The following is a 15,449-nucleotide window of genomic DNA, read 5'->3' as shown; positions in this document are numbered from 1 at the left end:
CTATTGAAGGGACTATGTCCAATCAAACTTTCATACTTCTGAACTATTTGCTTGCTTACATATTGATTTTGATCATCCAATTTCACAAAAGGAAATCTTTCATGCTACGGTATTTTAATAAGTCACTGAAAGGATTTTATTACATCGTCGCAGCGATATATAAAACTATCAAGATACCAATAGCGACATGTCAAAATATCAGATCCAAACGATGACATGTCAAGATATCAAGATCCCAACGACGACAAATCAAATTTTCAAAATCCCATCAGTGACATATCAAATTATAAAGATTCAAACAGTGACATGTTAAAATATCAAGATCCCAACAGTGAAAATATTAAGGTCCCAAACGGGTATGTTAAAACACCAAGAGCTCAAACAAATGACGTGTAAAAATATTAAAATCCAAACGATGACATGTCATAATATCAAGATCCCAGCAGTGACATACCGAGAGCTCAACAAGGACCTGTTATAATGTGAAGATCCCAATATTGATATATAAAAAAAAAATCCCAACAGTGACATCTTAAATTGCCAAAAGCTCAACAGTGACATGTCGAATGTCAAAATCCCAAACAATGGCACATCAAATGTTAAGATCCCAGCAGTGACATGTCAAAATGTCAAGAGCTCAACAGTGACATGTCAAAATGTGACATGTCAAAATGTCAAAAGCTCAACAGTGACATGTCAAAATGTCAAGAGTTCAACAGTGGCATGTCAAAATGTCAAAACTTTAACATTTACATATCAAATATCAAGACCCTAAAATTTAACAGTGACAGATCAAAATACCAAGAGCTCAACAATGACATGTGAAAATGTCAAGATTTCAACACTGACATATCAAAATATCAAGATCCCAACAGTAACATGTTAAAATACCAAGAGCTCAACAATGACATGTCAAATACAAAAATCCCAATAGTGACATTTCAAATATCAAGAGCATACCAGTGACATGTCAAAATATCAAGATCCCAACAGTGACATGTCAAAAGTCAAGATTTTGACATCCCAAAAATGAAATATCAAAATATCGAGATCCAAACAGCGACATACATGTATAAAAATATCAAGATCTTCACAATGACAAATAAATATCTTCCCAAATACCACCTTTAGTTTTCTTTATAAAACAGACTTAAATAGGGTTCGTTTGCTTTGTTATATACACGTAACATACATTTTAATAGGTGTTCTGTTCAGACACAGGTTTTTTTCTGCTGATGCCACAACTGCCTTACAGCGCACTGTTATGACTGAAAAAGATTACTTTTTTACAATATTTTTAAAAAGATAATGACAACTTGACAAGCATTCATGTTGATTACTTATTGTAAAATGCTAAACAGAAAAAATATATTATCCTTACCCATATCTATGAAAGATAAAATAATACTATGGCACCAACAAAATAATGGCAAAAAAACCTAAAACTAAAACAAAAAACGCCAAAAATGACCAAAATAGCCAAAAATAATCAGATACCTACAACACTTAAACATGGGTTGGTGATTCACATTTGATTGTGTCAACAATTTATTTTGATATTTTAACTATAATTTGATACTTGTAACAAACAATGAATGTAACAACCAGATTTCTGATAATTCATAGGCATGAAAATGGTGTTCTTCATATCAATCTAGGAACATCTCTCTCTCTCTCTCTCTCTCTCTCTCTCTCTCTCTCTCTCTCTCTCTCTCTCTCTCTCTCTCTCTCTCTGTTTTGGGAAGAGTTTTTTTGAATTACAATATTGATATTTAAAGCCTATTTATGACAAAGCAAATAAATGAGTATTTGTAGCATTATTTTTACAAAATAATTATTCTTAAAAATGCTATCTTAACATAAATATACGTAGTTATATTAAAATGCAAATAACAGCCAAAACATTAACAAAGAGCACCAAGGAGTTCGGGAGGAAGGTAGTGGATCTGTTAACAGAATGTGGCTGACACTGACGGACAATGTCCGGGACGGTGGTCGTCCAGAAGTCTACTCTGTCCTTGTACAAGGATGACGACATTGTTATATTGAGGTCAAGGTTAAGGTAGTCTCTCCCCTCCACAGTGTATGGCCTCCAGTATCCGGAAGAGTTTCCATTGGGGTTCCTATTAAATTATACCATTTTAGCTAGCTGATTAGTTTTGAAGCAAATGCACAGTAATTTATTACAATACGGTAAATTTCTATATAAAGAAATGTTCCACATAGATATTTAAAGACCGTATTTACCCATATCTTGCAAAGTTTATCCAATACTCCATCATTCGCTCGGCCAGTGTTTCTTCTTGTTGTGTAATAGGGATGGTCGGTGGATAAAAAGATTTCAGTCCGAACACAAACGGTATCTCGGACGCATGGTTCGCGCCAACTAACCACGGAGGCCGATCTCCAATTATCTCCCAGTTAGGTCGGTGAGAAAACAAGTACTGAAATGTAGACTTCACTGATTGGGCGTGGTAGTTCAGAGACTTGATGGTAGGGACGTCCTCCAGGAAGTCGCCGTATAGGTCGGCTGCCATCTGAGACTGAGCCTGAAGAGTTGCTGGTGATTTTGGTGAGTATTGTTTACATATCGCTTCAGCCAAAGCGGGACATTTTATACTGAAGATTTCCCGTACAATGGATGGTGCCATTTCATCACACACTATCCGTGTTGGAACACCCTCAGTAACATTGATGTTGAAGATTTGAGCATAGGGTTTCAGATTGAAATAGAGAAGTCCGGAATCTGCAGTATTTGTTCCTACTAATAGATCCACACTTGTAAACTGTCGATACATCGAAGACTTGGGATTCTTCAGTGCAGTTTCGGGAGATTCCGGAATAAGCTCTCCGTCTGTGATTGGTCCGATTGATGTCGTCATCGAGTAAGAGGCTTTAGACGGTTTCTTCCAATCAATCTGTTGCCATGTCTGCAGCAGTACACTTGCATTCTGTGACCGAAGACAACCAAGAATTTCGGTATCCAAGGATTTTTCGCAATGAATATTTTTGATTATTTGTTTGGAGGTTTCGTACGTTTTCGTTTGATAGTCTCTTCGCGCCAGTACAGATCCGCTTTCACCAATGACCCTCTTGAACAACCCTACGTTGCTTGGTATCACTCCCTGTATTGTTGTCGAAACTCCTCCAGCTGATTCTCCAAATAAAGTTATTTTATTGGGATCTCCCCCAAAAGCATGTATGTTTTCATATACCCATTTGATGGCAAGTTGCTGGTCGTACAACCCAAAATTACCTCTAGCGTTCGGATTACCCATACTGAAAAACCCGAAGACGTTCAGTCTGTAGTTAATTGTTACCACAATGACGTCACCTTTGAGACTCAGACGACTTCCATCTGTTGACTTTCCTTGGCCAGATGTAAATCCGCCGCCATGGATCCAAATCATCACAGGTTTGTCTGATGACAGCAGGACAGGGAATGGAGCGTAGATATTGAGATGGAGGCAGTCCTCGGATACTAGATGAGAGTCCTCTTTGTTTACAGTCTGCATACAAGATGGCCCAAATGTTGTAGAATCCATGGTTTCGTTCCAAGGGGTGATAGGAAGAGGTTTGGCAAATCTTAGATCTCCTACAGGTGGAACAGCATATGGTATCTTCCGGAATTGAACAATCTTTTGGGAATCGACTTCCACAATGGTCCCGCGAATTTTTCCTAATGATGTTGACACTACATATGTCTGGTTTTTACAGGCACGCGCTATCTCTGGGACATCTTTCAACAAGAATTCCATTCGTTGTCCATATAGAGACACTCCTGATTTTAATGGTATATCTAGACTTAGATAGTGGTTGTTTCTGTTAAAAGGCTTCCATAAACTCGTGTTTCCATTGTTGGGGTTCCTGAAAACATAAAACAATAAACAGTACTAGATAACGTTCTACATAGATGCAGTATGCCTTTATTAAGAAATAAACTTGATATACACACCCTGTTTTTGCAAAGTTGGTCCACATATCCATCATCTGATGCGACAGAACCAGTTCAGCAGACGTTGGTTGAACGTCTCGGGGGTACCAGTCCTTGAGTCCAAAAACGAACGCCAGTTCCGAGGCGTGGTTGGGTCCCCTGAGCCATGACGGTCTCTCTTGTATAAGTTCCCAGGTAGGGGTGTGGTCGAACGTGTACTGATAGGTATTCATTGTTGTCTTGTCTGAATGTATCTTCAAGAACTGGAAAGTTGGATAGTTCATCGACATATCAGCATAGAAATCCATCGCAGCCTGGGTTTGGTCTTGGAGAGAGGCACTCGTGGAGGAATTTTTTACATAGCTGTCACAAATCACACCATTTAAATCGTCACAACCCTTGTATATTTCTGCATTAGCCATTGGAATGATGTGTTTACATAATATTCTCTCTGGAATTCCCTTTGATATATTAAATTTCCACGGCTTTTGATATCCAAGTAAATCAAAGAATTCTAGGCCTGCTTCTCCTGCGTTGGTTCCAGCCATCACGTCAAGGCTTCGGAGCATTGTTAGTGGCGGCGAATTGTTCTTAGCCAGATCGTTAAAAAGTGATTGGTTCAAAAGTTCCCCAGCGAACGTAAAAGAAAACTTGAAAAAGTGGTGCATTGCTTTAAAGTAGTTTGCCATCAGGCTGGGTGCATCAATGGTTTGCAAACATGCTATCGTATCTTCCATATTAGCTCTGGAACAATTGAGAAGCTTGGCCGTTTGCTTCGTCAACTCTAATGTTTGCGTACCATCCAAGTCGACGGGCATTAACACAGACCCACTCTCTGCGATGACCCGCTGGAACAATCCGAGGTTAGAGGCCAGAATACTTTGTAGAGTGACTGACACGCCCCCAGCCGATTCTCCAAATATTGTAATGATGTGTGGATTTCCACCAAAGTCCTCAATATTGTCTTTTACCCATTTAAAAGCCAGCTGCTGATCAAATAACCCATAATGTCCCTTATAATTGGAGTCCATCCCTGCATATAAAAACCCGAACACATTGAGTCGGTAGTTGATGGTGACCACGATGACGTCAGAGCGAGAAGACAGGTAAGAGCCGTTAAACATGGTGGCTTGGCCGTTCGTAAACCCTCCGCCATGTACCCAGACCATAACAGCACGCCAGTTCCTTTTATCGATGTTTCCAGGAACAAACACATTCAATTGCAGACAGTCCTCAGTAATGTTGAGGTTAGGAATAAGCCGTTTGTCATTTTCGTAGAAATCCTGCATACACGAGGGTCCAAAGGTCGTGGCTTTCAGAGTCCCTGTCCAGTTCCCATAAGGCTCTGGCTTCCGGAACCGCAGCTTTCCGAGGGGTGGTTTTGCGAAAGGTATCCCAAGGAACTGGTGGACTGTGACGTTGTTGACGTCAGCGGTAATTCCCTCTATTCGACCAATCCGGGTCGAAATGGTTATTCCGGATGTTTGGGTTATTGTCGATAGAAGAAGTACGCAGAACACCCGGACTCCAGCTGACTGCATCTGGAACAAATTCAAAAACTTCAACCTATTTTTTTTTCAAACATACTATCATTTTGATGATGGATGAGATCATCGTGAAAAAAAGGTTTATAGAAGATATGCAAATTTTCAAAATTTTAACTGAGCTAATCTGGTTAAAAGTGAAATCTGTTTGACCAAAATGTATTGTTTTCAATGATAAATCACGAAAGTGAAATCAATTGCAATTTACGATATTTGGCAAATTTTGAAATGTCTTTATACGTTAAACAACGTGATTCTAGAACTCTTTAAACATTGCCTTTTACTAATCCATAGCTTTTGTCAGTGAGTGAATGACAAGATTTAACGATAATTATTTAAGATCTATCGTAATTAGTACATGTATATCTTTACTGTACCTTTACATGGGATCGGTTTTTGTAGAATGAAATCAAACATAACACAGATAAAAGATATAAACATTACACTCAAATAGTTGGATCGCTAGGTATAAAGTTGTTATAGGGATGTTTGATTTGTGTGACCTGTACACCGGTAATTGCGTGTTTTCGATCCCCCGAAACTGCTGCAAGCAATTTCAAGAAACAGGAAAATCGAATCGATTCAGTTATTTTTTAGGTGCTGTGTCCTTTTTGACTTTACATACTTTGCCAAAATTAAATATATTAAGCGATCATTGCAGAAAAAAACCATAACATACTAATGCGGGTTATGCATTTTTCTGCAATGCCCCATCTTCATATCTCGCATGAATCACCAATGAAAGCATTATATTGTTTTATTAATTTCATATAAATATATAGATATAGCATTTTTCTTTATATGTGGTAGATAAATTTCTATTGATCAGTGGGAAATCCTAATTGTAAGTAAGAACTCGTGTCTAGACTAGCCTAATACTTTACAGCAAGACAATGTACTTTGATAAGAAGCGCGTGACATGGGCCTATTCATGTATGTACAATGTACAGTACACTACGTTATGATATAATATATTACTGTATATCATATGAAATCACCCGCCGTTTCATTGTAACTGTTGATGTGTTCACGTGAAAAACGAGACAGGAAATTTAATTTTTTAGAGTGAGGATTTGAGTCTTGTATAATTAAACAATTTTTACAAACACAAGAGTATTAGTCCTGATACCTACAACACAAAGAAATAAATAGAACAAAGTCCAGCGGAAAACTGAGTGCTCGTTGATGAGTAATCCGGAACTCGTTGAAATACGCGGAATCGGTCTTGGATCATATGCAGCATTTCGTGTATCCTTTTGTGTTCAGGTGGGAGTGACTCACAGTTATTTTTCAGTAGAAAAGCAAAATAATGTTTGTGGTGGGGGCCAAAACATGACAGTTGCTTGAGAGAGTAGGAGAAAACCTCTATCATCATGGAACCCGGCCCAAAGAAAAAAGCGTACGTACTCTCTTAACTGTTCGTAAATGTATGCAGATGGTGCACTTCAGTGTTTCTCTTGTTTTGTTTTAGTGGGGTGTGGTTGCCTTTTGTTTGTTTTTGTGGTGAGAGGTACCGGCTACAATTAGCATTGGCATGACTTGAGAGCAAGAGTTTAACACTGATAGAGCACTAAAACTGTAAACCATATTCGCACCCAAGGGTTTTTGGTCCTTTCCACTCCCCCATTAACCCTTGGCAGGTATCATTACGAAAAGTCGGTGATGTTATGGCGCTATCTAGCGAACAATTTGAGTTGCACCTCTTGCAAATTTACATTGTAAGTGAATGAAACAACAGGTTGTATACATGAAACAACAGATTAATGTATACATGCTATGGCATAAATACAATTTGAAAATTTGCTGACCACCAAGTATGGGAACAGAATTTATGATACTATTAAATAAGAATTAAGATATAACCTAGAGCATATATGGCCAGAAATTAGTCCTGACTTTTACCCCATTTCATTTGGACCGAAAACCTTTGGCTAGCAAGGTGCTATAAACAGGCAAACCAAATCCCTTTGACATCACAAATCAAATGCTGTCTTAGACAAATGTTCACTGCTTGTCCCCTTTTTATAAGAAATGGATTGATAATATACATGTACATTAATATCAATAAAATGACTATGTGTATACATGCCCTTAGCCTACATGTAACTGTATATTGTTGTTGTTTCAGGGACCTGAAGGTGATTGTGATGGGTGACTTCAATGTGGGCAAGACTTCCTTTATTGGTCGGTACATAGAGGGGGAATTCAAGCAACATGATGCTGTAAGATTCCTTTATATATTAATGAAAAGCAAACTGGTGGGAAATAAAAGTTTTTTTTGGAAATGGCCAGATAAGTTTCTTTCAAATGGATTGGTTTTAGAGACACAATCAGTAACTCAAATGGCCATCTAACTGTGTTACAACTCTTTTGCAGAACAAATTAATTCAGTTTGGAATCATATTTCTCTAAACTATATATCAGTTGACTACAGATATCATGAAACAGTCCATTAAAATGTAAAATTATATTTTCCATTGACAGACCATTGGTGCTGCTTTCTTCCTTAAACAGTGGGGGCCATACAACATAGCTATCTGGGTAATTAATGCCTTTATTTATTCATTCCATCCATTTTCAATTATTTTTCAATCAGCTAAATCAGACTCAATTTCATGCAGTTTTGTGATGTTTAATATGATTTCTGTTCAGGATACAGCTGGAGCGGAGAGGTTCACTGGTCTGTCTTCATTCTACTGTAGAAACGCTGGGGCTGCCATCCTAGCATTTGACATGTCCATTGTCAGCACTTTTGAATCTCTATGGTATATTACCAGCTCTTTTGTTCTTTATCATTCAGACACTCAATGATTAAAATGAAAGTTTTCGGCACTTTTTGTAATTGTTCAGATCAACAAAAACAGGATATGAATGTATAGGTCACAGGCACCTGACATTATATTTTTTCTCATAATAAAAATATTTACCTTCTATTTAAGGTGTATTGTTAGGTAGAGGGTACATGCATATACAGTCAAACTTGGTTATCTTGAACTAGATGGGACTGTTAAAAAATTTAGAGATATCTGGGTATTCAAGATATCAAGGGTAAAACACTTAAAAAATAAGTGGTTGGGACTTACAAATCACTTTGATATATCCATTGTATTCGAGATATTTGTGTTCCAAGTATCAAAGTTAAATTGTATTTTTATTAAAAGGAAATTATATTATGTCAGGTGCCTGTAATACAGGTGTTGATCACTTGTGAATGTTTTTTAGGGCTAGATTCATCCCCTTGCTAGAGGTTGCTAATGAAGACTGCCTTAAGATAGTTGTTGGGATGAAACTGGATGCATTGGGTGAGGACCAAAGGGAGGTAACTGTTCAAGAGGGAAAGAAGTTTGCCCGAGAAATCAATGACAAGATTGACCTAGGCAAACTGCCCAGTGACCCATACTTTGAAACTTCCAGTAAAACTGGACACAATGTGACGGAAGTGTTCGAGTACATCTTTCGGTATTGTCTTCCATTGTCCGAGGCACAGCTGCAAGCCGCTAATAGGCAAGGGACAGTAAACCTACCAAATGGAAAACAATCTCAGAAAAAATGCTGCAGCCATTGATATACTCAGAGTGGACATCAGTTACTGAGCTGATACAGGAGAGCTTGAGTTGCGCCTACACCCATCATTACTGATCCTACTCCATATAGGCTCAAAGAGAGTGGCGCGGCATAAAAGTTGTTATATAGTGATTTTTATATCCAAATATTAGTATAATTTGGGGGCATTTTATGAAATTTACCATTGCATCAACCGGACATAAATTTCTGTTTTTGTTATTGTTAAACTGTTGTTAGTTCTTTTTCTTTTCTCTAGGTTATATTTTTGTACAAAATTTACATACATGTACATTTATCCAAGAACGAAAGTGAGGTATACATGTATGTCATGAACCAGTGAGTTTTGTACCAATAAAAACCAAATATTTCTTTATTAGTCTTAATACTTGGTACAATATGTTTTAAGTATAATTTGCACAAACTTTTTTACACTTTACACAATATTACATTGTATTTATAAGCAAACAATCAATTATGCAATTTAATAAAAATTCCGTATATATCTCAAAGAGATCTTGATGGTCGTGGCCATTTTTAGACTGTAATGATCTCCCTATAAGAAGAGCTCCATATCAAATTTTAGGAAAATACCCCCAAAAAGGTAAAATAAATACATTATTTCTTAACTAGATTATAGTTTAAATATTGCTTTAAAATTTATATCTAAAAGTTTTAGGAAAATCAGATGGTAAATTTGAAAACATTCAGCCTCCTTAAATTACCCTAACTTTTCATGAGCTATTTATGAGGAATCTCATCTTCGCTAGCCAATCTACTCCGCTCGTAAACCCTTGGCTAGCGAAGACATGATTCTAACCAATAGTTGCTTGTAGTTACACAGTTCTGAAATGTTTCATAATTATACTCTTGTAATGGTACATGGTAAGCCACATAGGTATACAGTATACTCCATGTGTTACTGAGTTGATTTACCTGACGCATAGTATTCACATATACATGCAAGTCTTCCTGTCTTTTCTGCACAAAAATATAAGGATCCTTTGAGTAATGCAAATACATGTATTTTCCATTCAATTACAAATTAGTGAACGCATTGAAATCAGCCCTTTACCCCCCCCCCCCCTTAAATCTGGAAAGGAATTGCATGTTTAATTTTGGTAGAACAGGCACGTAGCATCGTTTTTGAAAGTGGGGGGCCAGACCCATCCAAAAAATCTTGACAAGCAAAAAAAAGAAAAAAAGAAAAAGAAAAGAAAATTTAAAGTTTCCAAAAATCTTCAAAATCCTAATCCGGGGGAGGGTATATTCATTTTGACTACTCATTTCCTTATTTTCATCTCTATTTTTTACTAACTTCCAAAAAAGTGGGGGGCCAACTCCATTATAATTCATTTTTTTATATGTAAATTTTAAAAAATTTGTTGCTGCGAGAAAAAGTGTGGGGGGGGGGGGCCAGGCCCCCCCTGGCCCCCCCCTGATGCTACGTGCCTGTAGAAAGCTATACATTTATACCTTCTCATCTATATGTGCATATATATCTCTTTCAATGCACATAAGGAAAACAAATGAAGATTTCTTTATCAGAGTTTATGCTTCATCTAATCATATATGACCATCCAAATTTTGTATGCAATTTATCTTTCTTACTTTCTTATTAAAAATGTAATTTTTATTCACAGTCAAAAAAGTAATAAAATTTTAATATTACACAAATTATTACACTGACTATATTAAAATATATTTTGTACAGGGCTAATTTCTGGTGCACATGCAGATTTCATTTTTTTTCAGTAGTAAAGTACGAAAGATTTTTTAAAATGGACAAATTCTGAAATTTTAAAACCTGTCACAAAGGGCCTCTGTGAAGCAAGTCATGAAAAAAAATGTGGTGTTAAGATTGGACTTCTGTAGGATTTGATGAAATGAAAAAATAATTACCTGGTTTAAAGGTCCAATGGTCAGACAAATGCTGAAAACCTGCAGTCTACTCATATATACGTCTTTTGCTTGATCACATAGATATATCAAGTTTTGAATGAAATACTTCCAGTGTTTAAATGTGTAAACCCGATACCTTCATTCATTGTTCAAAGTAACATTAATTTTATAGTGAATGCTCACATGCCATTTAGAAGAACAGGAAATTTACAATAAAAACACATATTTACTATTTTGCCAAGTTAGAGGTATGCCCCTTTATTATGTATTGGGTATATGTTTTTAATATGAGAAAAAATATATAATGTCAAATTCTGCTGTGGAATTTAGAGATTAAACCTGTTTTAACTAAGGCACTTGAACTGAAAACCATGTCTTTTTAGAGAAAGATAATAATCTATAAATGTGATATAATTATTACCAATTACTACATACCGGTGTCATATAATATTTTGAACCCCGCGATATATTGAACCCGGGTTCAAAATATCGCTGCGATATATTGAACCCCCCCATAAAATATTGAACCCAGTGAACCTGGGTTCAATATTTTATGGCCTCGATATTGTGAACCCCCCTTCTATTTTTCATTGCTTTTGGAGAGGGGGTTCAAAATATTATGGCTGCAATATATTGACTCCCCTACCTATTTCCAATTCCCATTGAACGCTATATTGAACCCCCTATCTATTTCCAATTCCCTGTGGAGGGGGGGTTCAATTAAGAAATAAACAACGTTATTTAGTGAACATGGCGTTATGAATAGCAATTGCTCTGTTGGCTTATTCCATGATGCGCGCTAGCGCATCATGGAAAATATTCCAACAGTTCAATTGCTATTCATAATGCCATGTTCACTAAATAATCGTTGTTTATTACTTATATTTGCATTTTACCACTCACAAATACCCTGTATTGGCCTAGACCTAGACATTTAGATATTGCATCAAAAATAAACATTCAGACTTTAATGTATCCTTTATAATGACGTCATAGTATACAGACAGAGCAATTGCGATTATGGAAGAATAATTGCAGTTCCTCTGTATAGGCTTACAGTGGAAAAAACAATGGATTTGCAAATATAATATTATGGCCGCTATATTTTGAACCCCCCTCAATTTTTCTTGCTATTGGAGAGGGGGTTCAAAATATTATGGCTGCGATATATTGAACCCCCTACCTATTTTACCTACTTTATTAAGGTATGCAGCCTTTAGATTGGGCCAGTCCATTTGCAATTCCCAAATTGTATTACGTACATAACAGGGATACCATACAGGTTGATGTCAGCTATGAAGGGAGCCAATTAATGTTTACCTACCACCGGTGTGTATACGCAGTACACAGGTGTTAGCCCCCTTTTCTCCCACCTGAGGACTACCATTTTGAGTAACCTCCAAGGATACCCTATTTTCTTGGTAACAAAAAGAATCACCAAAACAACATGATTTTCATTCATAATATGTTTTTATTACAGACTGACAATAAAAGCAAATTAACCCCCCCCCCCAAAAAAAAAAAAAATTGAAATCTGTATATTCTGTATTAATTTGCATGAAGTAAAGATTTTGGGGGTGGGGGGTCAATGACGAGACTAAAAAATAAGAGTTTTCAATATTTCACAAATAAAATAATTATATATCTTAAAACCCCACTTAAAAACAATAAAAAAGAAGAAGGGGGGCATTATTATTTATAATTAAATTTCACAGCCATTAAATTTTGAAAACCCTCGATCTCCAATAGCCAGTGATAAGAAGGGTTTTTAATATTTTGCAGCCATAATATTTTGAACCCCCTCATTACTGGTACATGTATAACATAAAAGGGATACCATAAAGGCTGAATGGAATTTGAATGTTTCCCAACCCTGTGTATACACAATACACAGGTGTTAGCCCCCTTTTCCACCTGAGGACTATCATTTAGAGTAACCAGGTATACATGAAGTTGCTAATAAGATTGTTGGGGAGGGGGGGTGTAAAATAACTCCGAGACATTATATCTTGATCCCCTTCTCCAATTTGAAATTAAGGTGGGTGCAGTATATTGCAGAAATAATATTTAAGATGGAAGGGGAGTTGGGTATTCAATATTTCACTGCCATAATATTTTGAACCCTCTCAAATAGCAATAAAAAATAGAGGGGGGTTCAAAATATCATAGCCATAATATTGTGAACACCCTCATGAAATGGAATTGGAAATAGGAGAGGGGTTCAATATAAACGTGGCCATAATATTTTGAACCCCCTCTCCAATAGGAATTAGTAAAAGGTAGGAGGTTCAATATATCACAGCCATAATATTTCGAACCCCCTCTCCAATAGCAATAAAAAATAGAGGGGGGTTCAAAATATTGTGAACCGCCTCTCCAAAGGGAATTGGAAACAGTCGGGGATTCAATATATCACGGCCATAATATTTTGAACCCCCTCTCCAAACCGAATTGGAAACAGTAGGGGGTTCAATATATCATGGCCATAATATTTTTAACCCCTCTCCAAGAGCAATGAAAATTCGAGGGGGTTTCAAAATATCGCGGCCATAATATTTTGAACCCAGGGTTCAATATATTATGGGGGGGTTCAATATATCGCAGCGATATTTTGAACCCGGGTTCATAATATCGCATAATATATTGAACCCGGGTTCAATATTTCACGGTATCATTCAAAATATTATATGACACCAGTATTACAGGGAAAAACATGTCTTTTTCATATTCTAGAAACTAAACCTTTTGGATTGATGAAAATAATAAATAAGAGCAATATCTTGCTTTAAGGAGGTTTAATTGTACAAATCATTGACAAGTGTGTATAAAAATCATTGAAGAAAAGGTATAAATATATCTCTACAATAAAAACAAGGAAGGCATACTATATTATGATCGATCATTCGTTAATCTCAAACTGTAAAAGCCCTCTGCGATCCATTCCTGTAACTATGCTTTTGATTTGTTTCCTTATTTATACATGTCAAAAAATATTTCTTTGTTTTACTTAATTGATATCAAATTACCACAGTATATAAAATGTTATTGCATGTGAAACTAAAATATTATAGACATTTCAATAAAATGAAACAAATACTGAGGAAGAAATACAATTAAGAATATAACTGCAATAAACAGCTATATAAACTTGGCAAATGAAATAAAACAATTGGAGATTCTTCACCTATGCACCAACAAAAGCTGTAGAGTTGCTCTACCTACCTGACTAACCAAAAGTAACAACATATACTTGTACATAAACTACATTAAAATCATCTATTCTAACACCAAGACCCACTGTGCTGTAACACCCTTGTTATCTCCGATAGCTGCTATATCTTTTTCTTGAATCCCCTATTTTACCCCAAAAAGGATTATGTATATACAATCAAGAAATGGGATTCTTAACAATTATATCATACTGTTAATTGAAATATGGATTGAGTTACATGTACCTTAATTTGACATAATAGTTTGTGTAACTAACAAACATAATAAAATATTAATTTGATGAGAAAAAAAATTATTTTAAAACCCTTAATATCTGTTTCACAGCTAAAATCCCCTAATATTGATAAGGTGAATGTTGTGTAAATTTAAGGAATTCTAGAAGGGAATGCCATTGGGTTTTAGGTTCATGGAAAATTAATAAAATCAATAGCAACCTAATGTAATCATTGTCCAACAAAATAAACACCTTCATTCACTAAAACAAGAGTGTGCGTCAATCTACTGAGAGAACATTTCTCTCTTGTCTTACATTACCTCACCTGTAAGTAGACACAAGTTCGTTGTGGGGAAAGTCTGAATAAATCATGGTGATTGTTAATACACACTATCAATATGATAGCCAATCTATACAACCTTCTTAAAAGTGAAATTACATTGTTTACAACTGCACAAGACATCTACAGGGACATACACTACTTAATGTAAGAACAAAATACAGTAATACAAATGTAAGTGTTACACATACACTACTTAATGTAAGAACAAAATACAGTAATACAAATGTAAGTGTTACAATGTAATGACAGTTCGTTTGAGTGCAACATAAAACTCAATGTATACATGTAATTTTCATAAATGCCCTGTGCCAACACCCTCAATGAAAAACTTTAAAATGGGACTAATCAGATCTGTAGTAGAAGTTTAAGTGGTCATTCAGTGCCATCTATATCAAATAAACAGATTTCAGTATACGATAACAAAAAAAAACCCATCCTATTTGTTGTACATCTTTTGGTAAGTACATGCTCTTATTTCATAGCTGTAAAAGAGACTGATCTTCAAATCATCAAATCCTGATATAGCTCACAATGACAGGAATACAGTATCATTCAATGAAGAAAAATATTACATAATTGCTGAACTTATAAGACATGTTGAAAAAGAAAAAACAAAATGTAATCTTAATAATTAACAAAGAAAAAAGGGTAAAAATAAGAAAATGCAAAGTAATTTCAATGAGCTTGGTCATTAACTGTCAAAATAGATATTTCTTTTTT

At 35.8% G+C, this 15,449-nt stretch overlaps 2 protein-coding genes across 3 annotated transcripts; one reads left to right on the top strand and one right to left on the bottom strand.

Moving 5' to 3' along the window:
• Positions 1–1,304: 1,304 nt before the first annotated feature.
• On the bottom strand, positions 1,305–11,253 carry LOC105318868 (uncharacterized). Of its 2 annotated transcripts, none has more exons than XM_011416170.4 (4): positions 10,942–11,253; positions 3,956–5,475; positions 2,248–3,867; positions 1,305–2,123 (listed from the first exon to the last, which is right to left on the bottom strand). In XM_011416170.4, the coding sequence occupies exons 1-4, from the start codon at positions 10,993–10,995 to the stop codon at positions 1,874–1,876; spliced, it is 3,444 nt and encodes a 1,147-aa protein (XP_011414472.3). In that variant the 5' UTR covers positions 10,996–11,253; the 3' UTR covers positions 1,305–1,873. The 2 variants fall into 2 exon arrangements, with proteins under 2 accessions (XP_011414472.3, XP_019919055.3); XM_020063496.3 differs by lacking the exon at positions 10,942–11,253 and adding an exon at positions 5,856–6,584 and having other exon boundaries at positions 1,311–2,123.
• Positions 6,606–9,415, top strand: LOC105318860 (ras-related protein Rab-20-like). The gene is made up of 5 exons (XM_066083877.1): positions 6,606–6,877; positions 7,607–7,700; positions 7,963–8,019; positions 8,131–8,243; positions 8,701–9,415. The coding sequence occupies exons 1-5, from the start codon at positions 6,852–6,854 to the stop codon at positions 9,041–9,043; spliced, it is 633 nt and encodes a 210-aa protein (XP_065939949.1). The 5' UTR covers positions 6,606–6,851; the 3' UTR covers positions 9,044–9,415.
• Positions 11,254–15,449: the final 4,196 nt, after the last annotated feature.

Source organism: Magallana gigas, chromosome 5 (genome assembly GCF_963853765.1).
Source record: "Magallana gigas chromosome 5, xbMagGiga1.1, whole genome shotgun sequence".
NCBI classification, from domain to species: Eukaryota; Metazoa; Mollusca; class Bivalvia; order Ostreida; family Ostreidae; genus Magallana; species Magallana gigas.
Note: the sequence above shows the minus strand (reverse complement) of the source record. Positions and strands in the feature narration are given on the sequence as shown.

Excerpts from the sequence above, each read along its gene's own strand:
- LOC105318860 (XM_066083877.1), top strand. The coding sequence starts at position 6,852 with ATGGAACCCGGCCCAAAGAAAAAAGC. Across the intron at positions 8,020-8,130 it reads CATACAACATAGCTATCTGG|GATACAGCTGGAGCGGAGAG; the intron begins GTAATTAATGCC and ends ATTTCTGTTCAG. Across the intron at positions 8,244-8,700 it reads AGCACTTTTGAATCTCTATG|GGCTAGATTCATCCCCTTGC; the intron begins GTATATTACCAG and ends AATGTTTTTTAG.
- LOC105318868 (XM_011416170.4), bottom strand. The coding sequence starts at position 10,995 with ATGAGTAGACTGCAGGTTTTCAGCATTTGTCTGACCATTGGACCTTTA. Across the intron at positions 5,476-10,941 it reads CCATTGGACCTTTAAACCAG|ATGCAGTCAGCTGGAGTCCG; the intron begins GTAATTATTTTT and ends AATTTGTTCCAG. Across the intron at positions 3,868-3,955 it reads ACCAACTTTGCAAAAACAGG|GAACCCCAACAATGGAAACA; the intron begins GTGTGTATATCA and ends TTATGTTTTCAG.